General features: G+C 44.2%; 1 protein-coding gene across 1 annotated transcript in view; it reads left to right on the top strand.

The window, feature by feature from the left end:
• Positions 1-1,477: 1,477 nt before the first annotated feature.
• The window catches only part of HELZ2 (helicase with zinc finger 2), a 62,461-nt gene continuing 38,897 nt past the window's right edge, over positions 1,478-25,041 (top strand). Inside the window, exons 1-3 of the mRNA XM_087959145.1 lie at positions 1,478-1,641; positions 17,682-18,741; positions 22,334-22,517. Coding sequence (XP_087815271.1) covers positions 17,753-18,741; positions 22,334-22,517 — 1,173 coding nt within the window. The 5' untranslated portion in view covers positions 1,478-1,641; positions 17,682-17,752. The remainder of the gene's footprint in view (positions 1,642-17,681; positions 18,742-22,333; positions 22,518-25,041) is intronic.

Below are 25,041 nucleotides of genomic sequence, written 5' to 3'. Positions count from 1 at the left end.
AGCTCAGAGACCACCAAGGCCCCTTTGTAACTGAACAACCGCAGCGATTCACTTAACGGTTTCGAGAAAGGTCATAAAATGGGGCAAAACTCGCTTAACACACGCCTCCCTTGGCAACAAAGTTTTGGGGTTCAATTGTGGTCGCAAGTCGAGGACTACCGGTACAGGGTTTCCTGCTTGAGCAGGGGGGTTGGACTAGAAGACCTCCAAGGTCCCTTCCAACTCTTGTTATTCTGTAGAGAGTGCCGCCCTCTCTATCCGGGCCCACATCTTCCTCCTCCTCCTCCTCCTCCTCCTCCTGGCCCTTTCCTCGAACATCCCTTTGGGGGCCCTGCTGGAGGGCCACAGGGGGATGCTGGAGATGGGGAGGGGGCGCCACAGGTTCAGCTTAGCAAAGAGGGGTGATAACTGGCTGGCCAGCCCTCTTCCTCCAGGTCCTTTCCACTTTGGACCCCTGGCCGGGGAGGGGGAGCTTGTGGGGGGAGAAGAGCCGGACATGCAAGAGGAAGAGAGGCACTAGGGGTCCGGCTTGGCACAGCTGGGCAGGGGGTCCTGCTGCCCCTCCCACACCTCCTCCTAGCCTTTTCCTTCCTTGTGCACCACTTTGGAGAGCCGGCTGGGGGTTCAAGGGGGCATGCAGGAGGCGGGGGGGCATCGCCCCTCCTCCTCCTGGTTCTTTCCTTCCTTGTTCAATAGTTTGGACCCCTGGTGTGTGTGTGGGGAGGTTTGTAGAACATGCTGGAGGAGGGCGGGGAGGGGTATCCCAGGTGGTCCAGCTGGGCCAAGGGGGGGAACAGCTGGATGTCCCCTCCTGCAACTCCTCTTGGTCCTTCCCTTTCTTTTTGGACCCTCGGATTCTTCGGGGGCAGGGGGTGATGGAGGCAGGAGGGGAGGCTGCGCGTCTGGCTGGATCAAATGACGGGAGGGGGACAAAACTGGCTGGCCTCCCTCTTCTTCTTCCTCCTCTTCCTTTTCAGGGTCTTCCTTCCTCGCCCATCACTTTAGACCCCTGGGGGGAGAGGTCTTCGGGGGTCGCAGTGAGGCTGCTGGCGGTGGGGCCAAGCGGGGAGGAGGGGGGCAACAGACGGTCTGTCCCGTTCTGCCTCCCCCTCGCTTCTCCTTCCACTCTTTTCCTTCCTCCAGCACCACTTCGGACTCCTCGGGGAATATTTGGGGAGAGGGCGCAGGTGGGGGATGCTGGAGATGCCGCAGGTCCAATTGGGCCAAGCGTGGGGTGGGGGGAGCAACAGACTGCCCCCCCTCCCTCTCCTCTTCTGGGTCTTTCCTTCCTCGCGTACCGCTTTCGACACCCCCGGAGGGGAGGGGGAGATCTTCGGGGGTCCCAGTGGGGCTGCTGGAGGCGGAGGCGGTGGGGGGGCCGCTGCGAGGCTGGCCGAGCGAAGCAGGGGGCGGGCACAGCTGGCCGGCCGCCCCTCCCGCCCCTCGTCCTCCTCCTCCCGGCCTGGAGCCGCGCCTGATGTAATTTCCGAGCAATCCGCGCGCCCAGGCCCCGAAAACGAAACTCGGGCCGCCTCTAAAAAGCGCACCGGCGGGCAGCGCTGCAAACCATTCGCCGGTCAGCCGGGGCAGGCTCCGCTCCGCATCGCTCACCTGGCGCATCGCTTCCCGGAGCCCCGCGGGGTAAGCAGAGCCGTCCGCCACCGCCGGGTCTCCAGCCCGGGAGAAGGGCAGGAGCCGCCTCCGCTTCGCTTCGCTTCTCTTTCCACCCCGCTTCGCTTTGCTCCGGGAAAGTTGGGAAGAGGCGCCCAGGCGGCACGGGAGGGAAAAAGGGAAGGGGCGATGGGATCGTGGAAGAGGGGAGGTGGGCGAGACGGCTCCGATCCGACCCCTTCTCCACGTGGGCGGATCGAGGGCGGAGTGGCGGGGGTCGGCATCGGCTGCGGAGGGTGCGCCTTGGGGTCTTACCAGGGGGCAGAGCGGGGACCCCAGACCCGCTTCGATCCCGAGGAGCTAAAAGAACCGAGCGATCCAGGATGCCTGGGGAAGGGGTGGGTGTGTGTGTGTGTGGATGGGACGCATCTCTTTTAAGATACGGCCGATCGCCGCCGCCCTGGGAGAAACTACAGTTCCCATCAGCCCCAGCTGGCACGGCCACGGAGGAGGGAGACACTGGCAGTGATGGCGGAGGGGGAGAGAAATCTCCCGATGGCTGGGTGGTAATTTAAAGGGCGCGTTTGGTTTGGATGGGCAGGAAGGAAACGAAACTACTCTTAAAAGCACCTTTGCTGGAGGGGCGGGAGACGGAGGAGCTCAACCTCCCCCACCCCTTCGCGGAGTTTTGCAATTTCGGGCTGAAACTTCCTCCCGGGGTGGGGGGGAGGTTCGCCCACTTTGGGGATGTCCCTGTGAAGGAGGCGCACGGGGCGCTTCTGGCATCCGATAGACGCGTTTCTCCGCCGGCTGGATGCCTCGGTGAAACTCCTCCCCTCCCCTCCTTGGGTCGGACTACAAGTCCCATTTCTCCCTGCCAGCCGGACAAGCTGGGGCAGCCGCCGCGCTCCGAGGTCGATACCTGTGGAATTTCCATCGCCCGTGGAAGTGGAGGTGCAGTTTGGGCTGGCGGCGGGTCTAGTTGGGCTGAGTTGAAAGCAGGGCACCCCAAAAAGTGGGATAGTCCCAGGGCATGTAAAAAAAATCATCTGCTGGAAGGGACCATGGAGGTCTTCTAGTCCATCCCCTGCCCAAAGCTGGAGCTTGGGACAACTTTTTTTATTTGTTTGTATCTTGCCTTTGTTTTTTTTTTTCACAAATAACTCAAAGAAGGGAACTATCCAATACACTTTCCTTCTTCGATTTTCCCCCACAACAACAACAACCCTGTGAGGTGAGTTTATTTATTTTATTTATTTATTTATTTGATTTGCCAATTGTTTACAAGATAATAAGTATAAGTGTATACATAGTTGTGAATACATGAAATGGGTACATATAAGAAAAATAAAAGAAGAATAAAGAGAGGGGGACTGGTCCAAAGTCACCCAGCTGGCTTTCCCTGGCTAAGGCAGGACTTGAACTCAGAGTCTCCTGCTGTCTAGCCTGGTGCCTTGATCATTAGACCAAACTTCCTGCTTTCTCTCTCCAAGTCTTTTCTGTATTCCTGGCAATGGGGCTGTTGTTTTGCAGCCTGTCCTCCTGAAATTTAATCTCATCCTCGGAAGACTTCAAGGCCTTTATGTGGGAAGAGGAGCATTTGAATCACACATTTCCTCTTGGCAAGACAAACAACCAAGCCCAGAGAGATAAGGAGGATGGGGGTTTAAGCCTCAGGCTAAACCATTATGGGATTTGCAGAATGCAAGCCCAGCCAACTGTAGTTTCTTCAATAAGCCAGTTTTCCCCTTCCATGACTTTGTGCAATGGGCCAGTCCAGTCAGAGCGATGAAAACCGGAAGACGTGTCTTCCCATGGCTGGTGCCCATAGCAACTTTAATACCACTGATATTAATACAGGCTCAATTGTAGTAACTGTGAGAGGGATCTTGGGAGTCCTAGGGGGACAATCGTTTAAATACTACGAGCCAGCCGTGTGCTGTAGCCCCCAATCCTAGGCTGCATTAAGAGAGGGACAGAATCAAGATCACATGAAGTTTTAATACCACGTTGTAATGCTTTGGTCAGGCCGCACACTTCGGAATACCGCAGCCCATTTTGGTCGCCACAGTATAAAAAAAGATGGTGAGATAGTTTGCCTCCAGAAGTTGTGGGAGCTCCAGGATCTCTGAAGATTTTAAAGATGAGATTCAGCACTCATTGGTCTGAAATGTTCCAGGCTCTCCTGCAAGAGGGGAATGAAATGTGCAGAGTGGAGGAGGAGGAGGAGGAAGAAGAAGAGATGGACCGAAGGACCCTTGGTTCTCTCTGAGCTTGGTCGTTTTCTTGCTGATGTTTCTTTACCAAACTAGGTAACCTCTTCAGTAGTGGAAAGGAATGGGGTTGGCTTAGAGAAGGGCTGGGAGGTCCTCGGTGCTCTCTTGAGTTTGGTTGTTTTCTGGCAGACATTTCATGACCCAACCAGGTAACATCATCAGTGCTAGACAGGAGTGAGATTTGGTCTCCTTGACGTTTGTCCTGTCTGTGCTGGTGGAAACGGTCTTGGTTCCTAAACGGTTGCTTATTGCTTCTTTCTCTGAGTTGGGAATTCCCTGATTGGGATATCCTTTGTGTTTCTTGCTTGTTGGGCTTGGCATGTTATTGTTGGCCTTAATCTCCCCTCATCTGAATCTTGATTGCTGGCGAGGAACTGTTTTGGTCTTTTATGTTTCCTTTTTGGCTTTCTGATGGTCTCTTTTGAATGGTATGTAGATGTTTAAGTGATTGTTGATTTGCCTGAATGCCAAGCTTTCAGGAATTCACTGAACATTTTTTTGGACTTGGTTAAGCCTAGGATGCTCGCCATTTCCCGGTTGAAACTATGGTTAAGTCTGTCAATGTGTTGTGAAATCAAGGAGTTTCCATCATGTCTTCTTAAAAGGGGGTGACATGATATACGAGGGGCTGCCCCAAAGAAGAGGGGGGTCAACCTCTTCTCCAAAGGCCCTGAAGGCAGGAAAAGAAACAATGGATGGAAACTTATCAAGGAGAGAAGCAACCTAGAACTAAGGAGAAATTTCCTGATCAGTGGAGCAGCTTACCTCCAGAAGTTGTGGATGTGCCCTCATTGGAGGTTTTTAAGAAGAGATTGGAGAACCATTTGTCTGAAGTGGTGTAGGGTTGGTTTCCTGCCTGAGTCAGGGGGTTGGCCAACAAGACCTCCAAGGTCCCTTCCAACTCTGCTATTCTGTTATTTTGACGCTAGTTGGTGTTCATGGATGCACTGCATACATATGCCTAAGTAAAGGATCTCAAGGTATGATCTCCTTTCAGAATACAGTAGGAAGGGACCTTAGAGGTCTTCTAGTCCAACACCATGCTCAAGCAGGAGACCCCGTACCATTTCAGTCAAGTGGCTGTTCGATCTCTTCTAAAAGCCTCCAGTGATGGAGCACCCACAACTTCTGGAGGCAAGCAGTTCCACTGGTTAATTCTTCTCACTGTTAGGAAATTTCTCCTTAGGTCCAGGTTGCTTCTCTCCTTGATGAGTTTCCATCCATTGTTTCTTGTCCTGCCTTCAGGGGCTTTGGAGAATAGCTTGACCCCCCTCTTCTTTTGTGGCAGCCCCTCAGCTGTTGGAAGACTGCTATCATGTCCCCCCTAGTCCGTCTTTTCTCTAGACTAGCCAAATCCAAATTCTGCAACCGGTCTTTGTATCTATCAGCTTCCAGGCCTTTAATAATCTTAGTGGCTCTTCTCTCCACTTTTTCTAAACTTTCAACTTCTCGTTTTGTAATGTGGTAACCAAATTATAAGCAAGTGAGCTCAGTTTACTTTGTGTGCCTGAATGTTTGCTCTGATGAAACCTCAACGGGCAGTCCTGGGATAAGGCAACTGCCTAGAAAAAGGAATTTGTGTAAATGATGCTTGTGTGTGTGTGTGTGTGTGTACATATACTGTATATGGATATAGATACATAAATACAAATATGTTATTCAGCTTTGTTTGGGTATTTTCACATGTCAGGCTTCTGTATTGTGTTTGTCTGTGAGTCAGACTTTTACAGTTGCTACAACTGAAACGTTGCTACAACTTTAAAAGCACAACTACAATGACGTGGGAAAATACCAGAACAAAGCTGAATAACATACATGTAAGTACCCGCGAAAACTTAAGAAAATAAATACAAATGTATACACACACACACAAACACCAACTCACTGGCTTCATACAAAGCTGATAAAAAGATGAATAGCTAGCGAACAACTGAAAGAAACTGCAAGGTAGCATGGAAAGCACTTGGTTATAAAGTTGCCAAGAGTTGAACATGGCTGAATGGTTAAAATCTATATATCCATCCATCCATCCATCCATCATCTTATCATTTGCCTATCTATCTATATTTAACTATGTTATCATTTATCATCTATCATCTACCTATCTATCTACCTATGTATCTACCTATCTATCTCATACATATGTATATGCATAAACATATTGCTGTCATTGTGTGAAATTAGGCATTTTATGGGTAGGACATCTATAGAATGCCAAAAATGGGACATCATTCAAAGTATGAAACGCTTAATGTTCAGCACATTTCCTCGGTGTTCCAAGCAATGCCAAAAGGCAAACCTGCAAAGTATCAAACACTCCTGGTAAAAGGCCAGTCTAGCCTTCCTTAACTGCCTGCGGAAAGCATATTTACCATTTAGACCATTTAGATAAAACTTGTCAAGTTTCAGACTTGTGGACTTCAACTCCCAGAATTCCTGAGCTAACATGACTGGAGGAGGAATTCTGGGAGATGAAGTGCTCAAGTCTTCAAGCTGTCAAGTTCGAAGACCCCTGACTTAGACCAAGATTAAAATGTATATTATTTTTTCTAGTAGCTTTTAATTTTCTTTTTAAACTGGGATTTAATTATCTTTTTTGCATTGGCAAAATTTACATTTTGACTAACTGCGAAAGCATATTAGCCATTTAGATCAAAGTGATTTTTTTCTTGGCTGCTCTTGCTGTTATTTTTTTAAATAGGATTGAATCACTTTTTTCAGAATTTGTATTTTGACTGTGCAGTGAAAACAGGTTAGCCACTTAGAAGAAGGTTAAAATAAATGTATTTTTTCCCACCTGGTTTTATTTATTTATTTTAACTAAGAAGAATGATGAGATCAGTTTATAGATAAGATATGGGAAGAAACGAAGGTAGAGTGACCTTTTTACCTTTTTAGATAAGCTTTGATGTTAAAATTGAGAAGAGATTAAGAAAAGATGATAAGAAATTAATTTTGGGGATACCATTTGAAAGGATTAAAAGATTAAGCTGCTGTTTCTACTAGCTGGTAATGGAGAATTTTTGAATGATGAGGTTTTCAAGATTGCTTTATGCAGGTAGTCCTCGGGTTATGACTACAATTGAGCCCAAAATTTCTGTTGCTGAGTGAGATATTTGTTAAGTGAGTTTTGCCCTTTCTTCCTACGGTGGTTCAGTTAATCACCAAGGTTGTTAAGTTAGTAACACCGTTGTTAAGTGAATTGGGTTGTCCCATTGACTTTGCTTACCAGAAGATTGTAAAAAGTGATCACATGACCTTGGGACACAGCAACAGTCATAAGTATGAACCAGTTGCCAAGCGTCTGAATTTTAATCACATGATCATAGGGATGCTACAAAGGTTGTAAGTGTGAAAAATAGTTCTAAGTCACTTTTTTCAGTGCTGTTGTAACTTTGAACAGTCACTGTCATAAGTTGAGGACTAATTGTACATATGAAATAAAATGGAGAGGAGAATTATGTTGCTTTATAATTTTAGAGAATTTGGCAAGCCACAACTTACAAGTTTAAGGGAAAGAAATATGAAACCGACCTTGTTTAAAGTTTATGTATGGGTGTATGTATGTACAGATAGTCCCCGAGTTACAACCATTCATTTAGTGGCTGTTTGAAGTTATACAGAATATACAAACTGATTATCCAATCCCTGGATAATTTTCCTATATTGGATTTACAAAAGCAGCTTGTTAAAGCTTTTAAAGAATTTTGTGAGAAGGAACAAAGGAAAATATTTCACAAGAAGAGTTCTCCACTCCTCTACTCGTTGCAGAATACCTTATGATAATACCACTAGACTTGAAATTCTAGACCTAGAAAATCTAGAACTATGCCGCTTTCGGTCCGATCTAAGTATAGTATATAAAATCATACATTGCAATGTCCTACCTGTCAATGAATACTTCAGCTTCAACCACAACAACACAAGAGCAAACAATAGATACAAACTCAAGGTTAACCGCACCAAACTTGATTGCAGGAAATACGACTTCAGCAACAGAGTGGTCAATGTCTGGAATACTCTACCTGACTCTGTGGTTTCTTCCCCAAACCCCCAAAACTTTAACCTTAGACTGTCTACTATAGACCTCACCCCTATCCTAAGAGGTCTGTAGGGGGCATGCATAAGCGCACCAACGATTGTTTCTTTTATTTTATTTTTTTATTTTTCTTATATGTGTCCATGTATTCATAACTATGTTTTACTTATACCTATTATCTTGTAAGCAATTGACAAAAATAAATAAATAAAATAAAAATAAATAAATAAAAATGAAAACAAACATTTTAAGACATTGTTTGAAGGGACTAGAGATCAAGAATGCTAAAGGAAAAGGAAGGAATTGGTTTGTTTGATCAACATTAATGGAATGGCATATGGGAAGACAAGATCCTCGTATTTTAAGAGAAACTGATGTTACCAAAATTGTTTATGATTGTTATAATGAGCAGGGAAATCACTTCTTTTTATATTTTTCTTTTACTTATCATATTCTTATATGTATTTTCTACTTTTCCTATTTTTTCCCTTTTCTTTTTTAGTTTGTATTAATATTTTTTATCAATGTCACTTTTAGTAAAAACACTATTTTTTTTTTAAAAAAAAGGAAGCACAGAGGAGTCTTAACTATTTCCCAAGAATCTGCAAAGCTCTGACGTTGTAAGCCATCCGGGGTCACTTGATAGTGAGACAGGGGGCACATAAATTTAATAAATAAAAATAAATTCAGTAAGGGAAAATACATTTTATGAACAAACAAATCAAGAGGTGAATTAAATAGATTTAACATTGTAATTCTCCCAGAGTCACCTTGTGATGAGATGGGGGGCAAATAAAAATTTAAAAAATAAAACATTATAAATAGATATGAAGGAGCAGGCGATGGGACGTATGTACAGAGAAGGCCCTGGGGATCAGAGAAGGGTCATATGTGGAGATAGGACCCAGGTATGGATGGAATGGACATGAAAGTGAGGAATATGAGTTCTGATGAAACATTTTCTCTTGTCTTCATTTCTTTGCCTTAAAACAATTAAGCAGCCTTGCTCCTTCCTGTCTTCTCTCACTGCAGAAGGAGGGGGGTTGTGGGGAGGGGAGTGGGTGTGCTGCCTCAGACAAAGACTTAAAACGGCTTTTACTTTTCTCTGTGGAAGGAGTGGGGGGGTCGCAGAGTGCGGTGGGGGTGCTGCCTTGAGCTGCTCTGCAATAGGAAGGGGTTGGAACTGCACATTCGTCAGGAGGCAGAAGTTAGCACCTTACCTGTTAGAAAACCACCAGCCAGGATATTAGGAACAAGAATAGCTTGCTTATAAGAATCCCCCCCCCCCCCGCAATAAAAAGGCCACATAGCTGGCACATGAAACTAGGACACTGCAAGATACCTGTGACCTGGGGTAAAAAGCTATTTAGCATAACAAGCATAAAGGTTTAGGGGGCTGAAATCCAAATAACCAATCAATATTATCTGTTATGCATGCATTATTAGGGGAAGGGCAAAGGGAGGAATGCGACCGCCCCTTGACTATAAAAATTGCTGTAAGATTCTCAGCGAGGGCCTTGGTTAGCTTTTGAGCCCTCAGGGTCCTTATATCTTGGTACCAAAATAAAAGTATAATTTTGTACCACACCTTGTGTCCAGTGACTTATCGGCTTAGACACCAAGCAGGAGCCCAGTTTTGGAGACAACACGCGTAATACATAAAATAAAACTCCACATGGCCGTGTTCTACCATGGGATGGACAGGGTTGTCTTCAAAAAGATCAAAGATATGAATTTACTTACAAATTTGGACATGGGTGCACGCTTTAATTGTGTCATTTTTTAAAAAAAATGCCGTTGTGCATTATACAGCTGGTCCTTGATTTACCACAGTTCGTTTAGTGACTGTTCAAAGTTACGAAGGCACTGGGAAAAGTGACTTGTGACTGTTTTTTTCACAGTTACAATCTTTGAAGCATTCCCATGATCACGTGATCAAAATTCAGAGGCTTGGCAACTGGTTCATACTTATGACCATTGCGGTATCCCAAGGTCATGTGTTCCCCTTTTGCGACCTTCTGACTGACAACTAGTTTAACAACTGCAGTGATTCACTTAACAACTGTTGTAAATTGGAGCAAAGCTCACTCAACTTAGCAACATAAATTCTGGGCTCAATTGTGGCCATAATTCGAGAACTTCCTGTAGTGACCTGCATTGTAAAGATGCAAAGTCTTTAAAGGTCAGAATAAAAGGGTTGGAAGGGACCTTGGAGGTCTTCTAGCCCAACCCCTTCCTCAGGCAGGAGATCTTATACCATTTCAGACAAATTGTTGTCTGGTCTCTTCCTACAAAACTCCAGTGTTGGTGGACCCACAACTGGTTGATTGTTCTAACTGTTTGAAGCTGTAAGGTTTTCTTTGATAGGTTAGAATTTGATCGGTTGGGTCTAGTTACAGGTTAGTTTTTGAAAAGGCTCTTACAGGAAGTCCTACTCCTTTAGTAATCATTTGCAATGGCACTGAAAAAAAGTGACTTATTACTATTTTTCGCACTTACGACCATTGTGGCATCCCCATGGTCACATGAACAAACACTTGTCAATTGACTCATATTTATGATGGTTGCAATGTCCTGGGGTCACATGATCCCCTTTTACCACCTTCTGACCAGCACAGTCAATGAGGAAGCCAGATTCACTTAACAACCATGTTACTCACTTAACAACTGGAGCGATTCACTTAACACCGGTGACAAGAAAGGTCATAAAAAGGGACAAAACTCACTTAACAACTGTCCAGCTTAGCAAAAGAAATTTGGGGCTCAATTATTGGTTGTAATTTTGGGTCCACCCGTATATCCATTAAGTGGATCTAAATTTGACAGAAAAAGAATGAGATTCCAAGTGTTTTCATCACAAAAATTCCCTTCTGGTTTCCTAAAACTTTCCGCTGCTCTTTTGTGTTGTTACGCCATTGTTGATTTCTTTTTGCTTCTCACCTGAGTGCTATGGGGATTTTCGGTATGAGGGAGATAATGAATTTTGTGGTGGCTTCTGTTGAACTAACAAGAATCAGGAGTTCTTACAAACCTCCAGCAATTGGTTGGCTGTGTTTACACAGTTCACTTCTGTATCTTTTCAAGGTCCACTTGTCAACATTGTCAACTGTCTTCATTTTAGTTTAAACTACTGGGCAAAGTCCTGTCCTATGGCTTAGTGTAGGGAACAAAAATCAAAACGGGGTTAGCGTTAGGATGAGGAGCAAGCTGGCGACATGGTTTCTAGTTGCTCAAGATGACTCATGAACACTGTTTCATAAATAATATTATTAGTATTAGAAGTAGAACGATTGTGGCAAAAAGAAAACACAGATTAGTACCAATAGTCATAGGCGCCTTGGGTGCAATCTCATAACATTTGGAACATCCCTTAAACGCCATCGGCATCGACAAAGTCGCTATTAGAGCTGGTCCTCGGCTTACAACCGCAACCGAGCCCAACATTTCTGTGGCTAAGCGAGACCGTTGTTGAGTGGTTTTTTTTCCTGATTTTGCAACCTTCCTTGCCAGTTAAAGTGAATCGCTGCAGTTGATAAGTTAGTGACATGGTTGTTCTTTTTTTTTTCAATAAAATTTTTATTTTTATTCTTTAAACATTTCTTTGAGTGAACAATGTGGTTCCAGGTTTTAACATTCACGTACATAGTCATGATTACATATTTAGCTTTCTTATCCAGTTTCATATCATATCATTACCTATTGCATTTTTCTTTTAACATGTTTTATCACTTTATATTATTCCATTCATCATTCGCTCCCCAAAAAATCATCTGAAATTATATTATCCAATATTTATCCCTTTCATTGTCAATTCAATCTTGCCACCCATTTTTATTTTATACATTCTCCCCATTTTATTCCCTTTAATCCAATATATAAAAGATTAGTAACAATATAGCCTTTTAGTTACTATATTCTATATTAATAATGATCTCCTATTTACTATATATTATATATGCATATTTTTCCCAATCATGCTCCACATGGTATTCTTTCCCTATTACATAACAAATCTTATATTTATTCCAAAAACACTTATATAACAACTTTATATTTCCCATTTTATTTTCAATTGAGCCCAACATTTCTGTGGCAAAGCGTGACCAGGGGTGGGATTCTACCAGTTCGCACCTATTCGCTAGAACCGGTTGTTAACACTCTAAGCAGTTCGGAGAACCGGTTGTTAGAAGAAATTACAGGGCTAATCCTGTAAGGGAGGCAGGAAGGAAACATTCCGGTGTTGCTTACAGAAACTGCCTCTCCGTTAACCCTTATTACATTCTTGGCAGGACTAGACTTCCTGTCTCAGGAACTTCTCTGGAGTTTTTCCCCCCTCCTTTGCTGGTACTTTGCTTGTGTGGAGTGACCATTCAAAGTTACAATGGCACTGAAAAAAGTGACTTATGACCATTTTTCACACTTACAACTATTGCAGCATCCCCAGTCATGAGAGGCCAGGCGAGGAGATGCGAGCCTTGATGTGAGTGATATTGAGTTGGCCACACCCAGCGTCCCCGTCGTCACGTGATCAAAATTCAGATGCTTGGCAACTGGCTCATATTTACGACGGTCACAGTGTCCTGGGGTCACGTGATCCCCTTTTGCGACCTTCTGACAGCAAAGTCAATGGGGAAGCCGGATTCGCTTAATGACTATGAGACTCATTTAACAACTGCAGTGTTTTGCTTAACAACCGTTGTCAAAAGGTCATAAAATACATGTGACTCACTTAACAACCACCTTGCTTAACCAAGGAAATTCTGGTCCCAATTGTGACCATAATTCGAGGACTACTTATACAGTAGTCAGTTTTAGATAAGGCGAGGTGGCGCAGTGGTTAGAATGCTGTATTGCAGGCTAACTCTGCTCACTGACAGGAGTTCGATTCTGACCGGCTCAAGGTCGAGTCCCATTCTTCTGAGATCGATAAAATGAGGACCCAGATGGTTGGGGGCAAGATGCTGACTCTGCAAACTGCTCAGAGAGGGCTAAAGCACTATGAAGCGGTACTGCTATTGCTGTACTCTTTCTTTGGTCCAAGGCAAGCCAAAGTAGCACGACTACAGATTCAACCTGGATGGTTATCATTATTATTAGAGGGATGATCTCATCTTTACTTTGTCCAGCTCAAGGCTGGAACACGCCGTCCTCTTTTCTCCATGATCACAATTGGTACGAGAGGGAGCAACTACACCAGAGTCACCCAGACAGCTTTCAGGACTCAAATTAAATTAATCACTTCCTGGTTGTTTTTAAATCCCATGTCTTCACTACACCTAATTCTTGAGCCAACATAGCAGAGCAACCTTTGTTTCTCAAAAGCCGCATTTTGTCATGTTGCCCACACTAACAGATCTCTGAAGTGGCTCCTTAGTGCTGCGACGAAGAAGAGGGAGGTTGTCAGCTGGCGCTCCATTCAAAATCCAAGAAAGAAATACTTAGACTCTTTTAATTAGAGAAAAGATATCTTTTACTGGAAATGAAGTGGTAGCAACGAGAAAATTCTGAATCTGAGGAATTAGGCGCGTAAATCACATATCCAAAGTGATGGGAATGTTCCCACCCCCAATAGTTCAAATGGTTCTTCCAATTAAAAGTTGTGAATAACATCATGTGGACATCTTCAGGTGGTGATGAAGTTTCTGTCCGTTGACCTTGGCATACTTTGATAAAGGTTTGCAGCTGCGCAGAGAAGAGAAAGCTAAGCAAGAAATAGAAACCTAAGCAAGAATGCACTCTCCCCCCTCCTCATTTTATACAATGCTAGTTTATACCACCTCCAGCTCGCTTCCCAACTTGTCCCCCCTCCCCCCGTTACTTATGGCAGCCGAAAGATGCAAAGCAATAGTAGAAGATCTTGAAGGCTGACAGAGGTATACCTAGTCTCAAGTACCTGAAAGCAAAACAAGAATCAAGGGATGGAAACTAATCGAGGAGAGAACCAGCCTGGAACTAAGGAGAAATTTCCTTTCAGTGAGAACAATGAACCAGTGGAACAACTTGCCTCCAGAAGTTGCAAATGCTCCAACACCTGAAGTTTTTAAGAAGAGATTAGACACCCGTTTGGCTGAAATGGTATAGGGTTTCCTGCTTGAGCAGATCACTAGAAGATCTCCAAGATCCCTTCCAACTGTCTTACTCTGTTATTTCTGCTTATCTGCTTACCTACCTATCATCTACCATAATATCTATCCATCTCTATCTCTATCTACCTCTGTATCTATCCATCTCTCTATGTCTCTGTCTGTCTGTCTGTCTGTCTGTCTGTCTGTCTGTCTGTCTGTCTGTCTGTCTCTCTTCCAATATCTGAAGAGCTGCCACAAAGAAGAGGTCCACCTATTCTCTCCAAAGCCCCTGAAGGCAGGACAAGAAGCAACGGATGGAAACTAATCAAGGACAGAAGAAACCTGGAAATTTAGGAGAGATTTTCTGACAGTGAGAAAAATTAACCATTGGAATGGTTATGGTTAATGGGTGTTCCAAAACCTAGATAGCTACTTGTCCGAAATGGTACGGGGTGGGTGGGTGGGGGGCTGGATTAAAAGACCTCCAAGGTCCCTTCCAAGTCTATTATTCTGTTATTCTTAGCCCAACCGGAAAGGAAATCCCATTTTACTCAGATTTCATATCTTTGAAATGTTAGTTTATGTTTGGGTTGCACTCCAGTCTGGTTTGAGACTCATCCTTGAGTCATGGGTGTTTTGATTCTCCAGGAAATCTCGAGAGAATTTGACTCTTCTGGGTTTTTTTCCCCTCCTTCCGAGAATAAGACCTTCGAAGGCTTTCCTGCCTTTTGGTGCTCTGCAGATATATGTGATTAGATCAACCGTTGTTCCCCAGCTGGTGTCTCTAGTATAGCTGGCATATAGCCAATATTTAATCGGTTAGGCAGGTGGTGACGTTGTGTGTTTGTAAACCCAGCCAGTGTCTCTTGAAAGCTGCAATTTGTGGCTTGGGGCGTATTTTTCTTTCTACGGGTAATCCTAGACATAAGACCAGAGTTTTTCCATTGAAAGCAAGGCGGTTGTTTCTGTTCATTTTATGACTGTTTTTGACACAGTTGTTAAGTGAATCACCGCCATTGTTAAATTAGTAACAGGGTTGTTAAGTGAATTGGGCTCATGAATTGACTTTGCTCATCAGAAGATTGTAAAAGGGGATCACATGAGCCCTGGACATTGCATACGTCATAAATATGAGTCAGCTGCCAAGCATCTGTGTTTTGATCACACCGCCACAGGGGGATGCTGCAACAGTCGTAAGCGTGAAAACTGGCCATAAGTCACTTCTTCCAGTGCTGTTTGAACAGTCACTAAACAAGTGATTATAAGTTGAGGACTATTTGTATGTGATTAGCCCAGCCTTTTCCTTAGGAATACTTACAACAGTAGCAGTAAAAGTGTCTTTTTAGTAGACAGATAGTTTGTTTAGTGACCGTTCAAAGTTACAGCAACACTGAAAAAAGTGACTTACAGTATGACCGTTTTTCACGCTTACAACCCTTGCAGCATCCCCACGGTCATGTGATCAAAATTCAGATGCTTGGCAACTGACTCATATTTATGACGGTTGCAGAGTCCCAGGGTCCTGTGATCCTCTTTTGCGACCTTCTGACAAGCTAAGTCAATGGGGGAATCCAGATTCACTTAACAACCATATTACTAACTTAACCACTGCAGGGATTCACTTAACAACTGTGTCAAAAAGGGTCATAAAACGGGGCAAAACACACTTAAACTGTCTCGCTGAGCAAAGGAAATTTGGGGCTCAATTGTGGTTGTAGACTTAAGGATCTGTGTGTAGTAAAAGTTTATTGGCCTGTCTGACTTTTTCCTAATTTGGTCTACCTTGGAGGGTTGTCAGTAACCCTGGAACAGACGTGCTTCCTAGGGCCTCAATCCCTGGACCTTTTAAAGCAACAGTTGGACAGCCATTTGCTTGGAATGGTCTGAGGATTCCTTCTCTAGTCAAGGGTTGGACTAGAGGACCTCCAGGGTCCTTTCCAACCCTGTGTTTCAATAAATCTAGTCTTTTTTCCCCCTTTTCACAGAGGGGCTATTAAGAAGACCTCAGAGTAATAGAATATGTTTGATTGTTAAAACTTCGAGTTCTGTTCTTTTTAGAGACCATATTTTGAAAATCAGCTTCACTTTCTCCTTCTCCTGAAATCCTTATCAGCTTCAAGGTTGGGTTGACCCTTTCCTGTTATTGGGTGTTCTTGTATTTCTTCATTGTGGCTGGTTAATTTACTGCAATAAGTAAATAAAAATGCCTAGAATACAGTAAAAAAGACACCCAGTGGAACACCAAATACAGGCCAAGGATGAAATGGTAATGGATGCCTTTTCAAAGCTGGGTGTGCTTGTAACTTTGGGTTGGGATCCTTGGTTCTCTCTGAGCTTAGTTGTTTTCTTGCAGACCCAACCAGCACTGATGATGTTATCCAGTTGGGTTATGAAATGTCTGCAAGAAAACAACTAAGCCCTTCCACCTCTTCCACCACCACCTCCTCCACCACCTCCTTCTCTCCACAAACTCCACTTCCTTCTACAACTGATGATATTACTTAGTTGGTTCATAAAACTTCTGCAAGAAGACAATGGACCTCAGTCCTCTTCCTCTTCTTCATCCTCCTACCAATGATGGTAACTCTGTGCAAGAAGAAAACAGAGAGCACCAAGGACCCTACAATTCACCCCTAAGTAAAAAATATTCTCTTCTGTTAGTAACTTCGGGGTCTCCTGCGTCTCTCGTCCTTTTAGCATGGGACATCTCAGTTGGGGTTCTCCATGTCCTGTATAGCTCCATTTCTTTGTTTTAAGGCTGGCTCTACCACCATAGAAGTTCTTTTGTGAAGAGACCCCAGGAACGCCTGTAGCAATCATGTCACATTTTTTCAATGTTTCAAATGCACCCATGGGTTAAATAGTGGGCAGATCCTTGTACTAACTCTGTCATAAATATATGATGGTTGCCAAGTGGGCAAATTGTGATCACGTGACCATGGGGACGCTGTAAAGGCAACTGAATTTTATTTTATTTTTTTTTCCTTGAAAAGGTGTCACTTCTCATCCAAGAAGTTTCTCCAGTTCTCACATGTGTCAGAACCTCAGAGTTAGAACTGAAGAAGCTTCTTGAATGAGAAGTGAAAAATGCAAGAAAGTCCAGTTGCCATATGGAAAAGCACCTTTGGGGCAACCATGATCTGGATGATAGAGAATGGAGTGGAATAGAATGGAATGGAATAGAATAGAAAATATGGAATAGAAGAGAAGAGAACAGAGAATGAACAGAATAGAACAGAATAGAATAGAAAATATAGAATAGAAAAGAAAAAAGAAAATATAGAATAGAATAGAAAAGATGGAACAAAAATATGGAATAGAACAGAATAGAATTCTTTATTGGCCAAGTGTGATTGGACACACAAGAAATTTGTCTTGGTGCAAATGCTCTCAGTGTACATACAAACAACAAAGTGATATGATTATAAGATACCAATAGGAGTACATAAGAGGAAACATGAGAAGGATAATAGTAACACAGCCCTAATACACAGGTAAATATCCGTAAACATAAAGACAGTGCTGTAAGAATTAGGGGTTTAGCAGAGTGATGGCACAAAAAAATCTGTCTCTGTATCTGGTTGTTTCTGCATGCAGTAGACAATCTGCAATATTGCAATACACAATAAACAAAAGTAGGCAATCTCCACAGACATCCCTTGACTCTCTTAATTGTTCTTATTTCTGCAGTCTGGAGGACTCCAATTCCTTCTCGCAGAGTGTCTGCAGCCCCACCTGCGTTTGCATCCTCAGCTGACAAAATGCTGCACCTGAACGGGATGGTTTCCGGGCTGCTGGACGGCCTGCAGAGCCAGGTGTCCCTCCACCTCGCCTGCTCCAAGTGCAGCCAGAGAGCGAACGAGAGCACCTACCTGCTGAAGGAGGTGGACCATCACTGCATGATGGAAATCTTGCTGGCCAGGTGCAAGGGGGCGAGAGGTAGCCAGTGGCGCAAAGTGGACAGGAGACCCTCCTTCCCCAGGCCGGCTTTCTACGACATCTGCCGGTATTACGTGGCTGGCTTGGGCTGCACCAGACATCACAACTCCTGCACCTTCGCCTGGAGCCGAGAGGAGGTGATCGTGTGGACGTTCGAGAAGAAATACAACTTGGAAAGGCACGTGTTAAAGTCGCTGTTGAAACAGATCCAGTCAGGCATGGCGCCCAGCACCCAGCGTATACCCACTGATCTCAGCAACCCGGAAGAAATCCTCAGTGAATTTGGAGGTTATTTCCAGGAAATCTGCAAAACTTGTTTTTATAACCGTCCCCAGCGGATTTCTCCCAGGGGCTCCACTCACAGTTGCATGAATCACTGGGGCTTCACTTTGGTCCATGTGATTGCCGATGGTAAGAAAAAAGAGCAATATAATGAGATTCGGCCCTGTCCAGCAGGCCGTAGGCTCTTCTCGTACTGTTCCTCCGTCTCGACCGGCAGACCTTGCTGGAATAGCTGCAGTTTTGCCCACAGCGATGTGGAGCTGGCCATCTGGAAGGCAGAGCAAGGAAAAGGCTTGGAGCGCGCCAACCTGCTGCGTCCGGCGGTGGAGGCGACAGCGAGCCCACCAGACTCCGCACCACAATATCAATTCTACTGCCGGGTGTGCCTGGTGACGTGCGATTCCCAGCAGAGCTTCGAGAACCACTGCTCGTCGGTGGAGCATACACAGCTGATCGCCACCGACACGCTGACTGAGTGGACTTATCGCGCCCCTCCATACAATCCAAAGACCTTTGCTCTTTGCAAACGGTAAGCAAGACAGTTTCAGAGAGTTTTTGCTTTTGAAAACCAGATGTTGGGTTCAGGATTATCGGTAGCATGAAGAGTTTGCTCCCAGTCCTTTTTGGCTTTATCTGACGGGAAAGTTGATATCTGCACCCGTTGTTTACCGTTAACTTTTTAATGTTGTACGTTGTCAACGTACAACATTCATTTAGTGACTGTTCAAAGTTACAACAGCACTGAAAAAAGTGCCTTAAGTTGTTCACACGACCGTTGCACCATACTTGTGAGCCTCTGATCCAAATTTGGAAGCACTCATTTTTATGACACTTGCCAGGGTCAAGTGTTTACTCTTTAGGACTTTCTCACAAGCAAAGTCAATGGAGAAGCCAGATTGACATAACAATTGTGTTACTAACTTAACAACTGCAGTGATTCATGTAACGACTGCGGCAAGAAAACTCATTGAACAATTGTTCTTGCTTAACCACAGAAATTTTGGGCTCAGTTATGATCATAAGTCAAGGACTATCTATAGTGCCAATAATAATAAGCACCTTGAGTGCAATTCCCAAATATCTGGAGCACCACTTGAACTTCAAATAGTAACTAAGCAATTGGTCATAACGTGGGGACCACTGTAATGACACTGTAGCTTCAACGTGAGTCTATGCAGGAAGCATAATTCCTAATCAGTTTCTCCTCAAAACAAGGCATAGATTTGAGAGGTCCTTGGTGCTCTCTGAGCTGCGTTGTTTTCTTGCAGATGTTTCATTACCAAACTAGGTAACATCATCAGTGCTAGTAAGGAGTGGGGTTTGCTGTCAGTTTGTATTCTGGTGTCTTGCCTATCTGTGTGGATGATGACAGTCTTAGAGATTCTTAAGAGATTTTCTATCCAGTTGCGCAGTTGGTTGGAGGTTTGTACCTGATGTTGATAGGCCTGCAGGCACACTTCCACCAAAGAACATTTCTGTTAGCATGAATGCCCTACCTACTAGTATCAAGAAGAGATTGGACTGCCATCTGTCAGAAATGGTGTAGAGCAGGGGTCGCCAACCTTTTGGACTTCAGCCAGGGGTGGGATTCTACCAGTTTGCACCTATTCGCTAGAACTGGTTGTTAACATTCTAAGCAGTTCGGAGAACCAGTTGTTAGAAGAAATTACTGACCTAATCCTGTAAGGAAGGCAGGAAGGAAACATTCTGGTGTTGCTTACAGAAACTGCCTCTCCGTTAACCCTTATTACATTCTTGGCAGGACTAGACTTCCTGTCTCTGGAACGTCTCTGGAGTTTTCTTTCCCTCTTTTGCTGGTACTTTGCTTGTGTGGAATGACCATTCAAAGTTACAATGGCACTGAAAAAAAAGTGACATGACCATTTTTCACACTTACGACTGTTGCAGCATCCCCAGTCATGAGAGGCCAGGCGAGGAGATGCGTGCCTTGATGTGAGTGATATTGAGTTGGACACGCCCAGCCAATAACATGACCACCAAGCCACGCCCACCAACTAAGCCACATCCACAGAACTGGTTGTTAAAAAATTTGAATCCCACCCCTGACTTCAGGGACCACCAAACTCATAATTTTAAATCCCGCTGACCACTAACATGAATTTTGACTGATGGCGGCTTGCTGACGTTGGTGGGAAAGTCAGTCCCATATTCCAGAGCTGCAGGAGTCACAGGACTGGCCCTTTGGTCATCCCGGAATAGTTGCTCCTCCACCCAGGTGCACCAGCCTGCCATGGACTGGAGGAGCTGTTCCGGGATGACCAAAGGGCCAGTCCTGTGACTTCTGCAGCTCTGGAATATGGGACCGACTTTCCCACCAATGTCAGCAAGCCACCTGGGGTGGATTTCCCTCCCCCGCCGTTGGTCTTGCCTTCCAGTTCCAACTTGCATAGCTCTACTCAAGGTAAGGTTTGTGCTCAGCCGAAGGGTGGGGGCCAGCAGGTGGGTGGGCCATTTGTTCCCACACAGCCTGGAATAATTGCTTTGGGGGGAGTGCTTTGGGGGGGGGGGACATTTCTCTGCAGACCACCAAAATTTTCTCACGGCCCACGAGTGGTCCCCGGCCCACCGGTTGGTCTAGAGTCTCCTGCTTGGGCAGGGGGTTGGACTAGATGACTTACAAGGTCCCTTCCAACTCTGTTAATCTAAAGGTACAAACCACCAATGAACTGCACATCTGGATGGAAAATAGCCCAAGAAAGTGGGCAAAAAATGATATGGCTCTTGATCACAGATGCACACCCCAGTTTAAACAAATATCTGCACATCAGTTTAGATCAGGGGTGTCAAACGCAAGGCCTGCGGGCCAAATCCGGCTCACAGGATGATGCTTAGATCTGGCCTGTGGGACTGTCCAGGAAATAGCGAAGGACCAGCCCATGGTGCCTCTTGCCAGCAAAAATGAAGCTCGGGAGGGCTGCGTGTGGCCCTCCCAGACTCTTGTTTTCTCTGGCAGAGGGCTACAAAACAAACTAAAAACAAAACAAAATGAGAAATGTTTCCCCTTTTGCATGTGAGCATCCAAGAAGGGACAGGAAAGGAGAAAGGGAAAGAGGAAAGAGAAAGAAGGAAAGATGGGAAGAGAGCAAGGAAGGAAAAAAGAAGGAAAGAAGAAGAAAGGAGAATGAAAGAAATGGAAGGAAAGAAATGGAAGGAAGGAAGGAAGGAAGGAAGGAAGGAAGGAAGGAAGGAAGGAAGACATAAGACATAAGACATAAGAATTTATTTGTCATTACACTTGCAAGCGGATGCAACGAAATGAGGTGCTCTTCCACAAAGTAAAAACTGGACAAACACCACTAAAAAGAAAAAAAAGAAAAAAAAAATTAAACTAAACACAACCAACCATACAATCATCTCTATGCAATTTAAAAATGTAAATACCCCATTACTCTCAGCCATTTAATTCCACAAAAATCTTATGACCCTGCATTCAAACTCAAAACTGCACTTGGATAAAAACTGTTCTTAAATCTGGTCGTCCTTGTTCTTAATACCCTAAATCTCCTTCTCGATGGTAATAGAAGGAAGGAAGGAAGGAAGGAAGGAAGGAAGGAGATTATAATGAGAGGGAGGGAGGGTCTGAGGGAAGTCCTGCCTTAGGACTTGGCTACCACATGTGCCCCCGACATGAGTGACGTCAAGCTGGCCATGCTCACCCCAGCCACGCATATCCTCCCCCTGCTCCGAGGTCAAACACAACCCTGATGCGGCCCTTAATGAAATCGAGTTTGACACCCCTGGTATAGATTAACTCCAAAGTCAACTTTAGACCAACAATCAAGAAACTGCCAAAGAGCCATCAGCAAACATCCCAACCAAATAATCTTTAAGACCCCCCCCCACCCACACAATAGGCAAGACACCAGAATATAAACTGACAGCAAGCCCCACTCCTTACTAGCACTGATGATGTTACCTAGTTGGGTCATGAAACGTCTGCAAAAAAACAAGCAAGCTCAGACACAGCACCAAGGACCCCTCAAGTCAACCCTGAGCTGCAAATATTCTCCTTCATGAGACATAAATTTTATCTGTCTCCTTAAATGTACCTCCAAGCCTTATCACTGATCAATTTTTGTCTTTTCTTCTCTATGCTTCAGACCAGACATTTGTGAATATGGGCAGGATTGTGCCAGGGCGCATTCGGTCCAGGAATTGGAAGAGTGGATCCAGCGGGCGAAAATTGCTGAGAGAAAGAAGAAGGCGGCCAAGCAGGACGGTCTCTTAGCTTACCAGGATCGGCTTATCGCCGAGTACCAAACGAGCCACAACGAAGTCTTAATTGTAAGTTGGGGACGCTAAGCTGATATGTGTGTGGTTTGTAGCAGGGAAGCTTGCATTTGTGGTAAGGGAGGGAGCCTTCTAGGTATTTTGCTTTTATGCAGCTCAAAAACATAAAAGTCGCGGACTTGCCTTGCTCGTGTAGTTCAGCATTCAGGTATGTTGTTCCTGTCTGTGGAGGTTCAGTCAATATCTTAGAGCAAAGATCTTTCCCCCTAGGCAACTGATTGCTTAAGAATTCCCTAGAGGAAAGTTTTTCTGACTTGGAAACTTTAAGATAAGTGCACTTCAACTCCTGTTAAAGCATCTTAAAGCATCTTAAAGCATGCAGGTTGAGCATTTCTGGGAGTTGAAATCCACCCGTCATAAAGCATACACACTGGGGAATATTGGGAGTTGAAATCTTCCCATGTTAAAGTTGTCAAGGTTGAGAAACACTGCCCTGAAGCAACACATAGCATGCTAAACACAGCTGCCACATGATCCCATAGAATTATTGCAGGAAGATACTATTTTAACGAAACATGTCTCCTGCAGGATTGGATAGGAATGACAAAAGTTGAAATTCAACATAGCCAAGGATATCCAAAGAGGAAAACCTAGTTTCCTCTGAATTGGCACCAATTCATATGTTTGCTTGCAAAATCACAAAATCAACCTTTTCCCCCAGGGCTTTGAGATACAATTAATCAATCATTTTTTACAGAGTGAGATGATCAAGACTGCATATTTCTTATCTTAGAATTAGATTAGAATAGAATAGAATAGAATAGAATAGAATAGAATAGAATAGAATAGAATAGAATAGAATAGAATAGCAGAGTTGGAAGGACCTTGGAGGTCTTCTAGTCCAACCCCCTGCTTAGGCAGAGGAAACCCTATATACCATTTCAGACAAATGGTTGCCCAATCTCTTCTTAAAAACCTCCAGTGATGAAGCATCCACAACTTCTGGGGGCAAAGTTGTTCCACTGGTTAATTGTTCTAACTGTCAGGAAATTTCTCCTTAGTTCTAAATTGCTTCTCTCCTTGATTAGTTTCCATCTGTTGCTTCTCGTCTTCAGGTTGCTTTCAGGTGCTTTGGAGAATAGCTTGACTCCCTCTTCATTAGTTTGTCTTTATTTATTTATTAGTCTATATTAGTTTGGGAATTTTATGTTCTCTGCAGGATTTATTTCGTCTTGCAAGCTGCAGGTATTGCTCCCCGACTGCAGCAGTATAGCATATAAATAGAATGCATGGATGTGACCTCATTGTGGCTTGCACCAGACACCTGCATATCACATTAAACCATGGTTGATTGCATTAGAGTTTACAGATAGCCCTCAATTTACGACCACAATTGAGTCCAAAATTTATGTTGTTAAGTGAAAAATTTGTTAAATGAGTTTTGCCCCATTTTAATGACCTTTCTTGCCACAGTTGTTAAGTGAATCACTGCAATTGTTAAGTTAATAACACGGTTGTTAAGTGAATCTGGTCTCCCTATTGACTTTGGCTTGTCAGATGGACACAAAAGGGATTGCGTGACCCTGAGACATTGCGACCGTCATAAATATGAGCCAGTTGCCAAGCACCTGAATTTTGATCACATGATTGTGAGGATGCTGCAGCGGTCGTAAGTGTGAACAATGATCATAAGTCACTTTTTTTCAGTGATGTTATAACTTCAAATGGTTCACTAAGAGAACTGTTGTAAGTCGAGGATTAGCTGTATTGAATTCATATCTCTCTCACTTGACAAGGAATGATTTCACAGAACACATTTATGTTTTGGACTTAGCAACCGTTTGAAGTTATAAAAACATTACTTACAATGAATCCTCTCCCTTATGACCGTCACAGCATCCTCATGGTCATGTGATCAAAATTTGAGCACATGTATTTATGTACATGTACATTTATGTATTTAACCGTCATATATTTATGACGGTTGTAATGTCCCAGGATTAGGCGACCACCTTTTGTGATCTTCCCGGTTGAGTTCTGACAAAGGCAATGGGAGAGCCGGATTCACTTAACAACCATCTGGTTCACTTAACAGCTGCATCGATTCTTTTAACAACAGTGGCAAGCAAGGTTGTAAAATTGGGCACGGCTCACTTAATAATCGCCCTTTTTAGCAATAGAGGCTCTGGTCCCAGTTTTGGTTGTAAGCTGAGGACTACCTGTTAAAGCATAGAATGCTGTTTTACAGGATGGAAACCAAAGGCTGCCGTCAGACAAAAGCTACAAATTCAGATTAAACACTGGTAAAATTGAAATTTGAGCACCGCCCTACAATGTTGCAATAGTAAACAGCACTTAGACTTACAATCCACTTCCCCGTGCTTTACAGCCCTCTCTAAGTGGTTTACAGAGTCAGCCTGTTGTTCCCAGCAAGCTGAGTCCTCAATTGACCCAACTCGGAAGGAGGGAAGGCTGAGTCAACCTTGAGCTGGTCAGATTGAACTTTCTGGCTGTGGGCAGAGTTTGCTTGTAAATACTGCATTCAAACCACTGCACCATCACGGCTTAGCTGTGGATT

Source organism: Notechis scutatus, chromosome 3 (genome assembly GCF_049901735.1).
Source record: "Notechis scutatus isolate UNSWTSFEM ecotype Mainland chromosome 3, rNotScu1.2, whole genome shotgun sequence".
Taxonomy (NCBI): domain Eukaryota; kingdom Metazoa; phylum Chordata; class Lepidosauria; order Squamata; family Elapidae; genus Notechis; species Notechis scutatus.
Note: the sequence above shows the minus strand (reverse complement) of the source record. Positions and strands in the feature narration are given on the sequence as shown.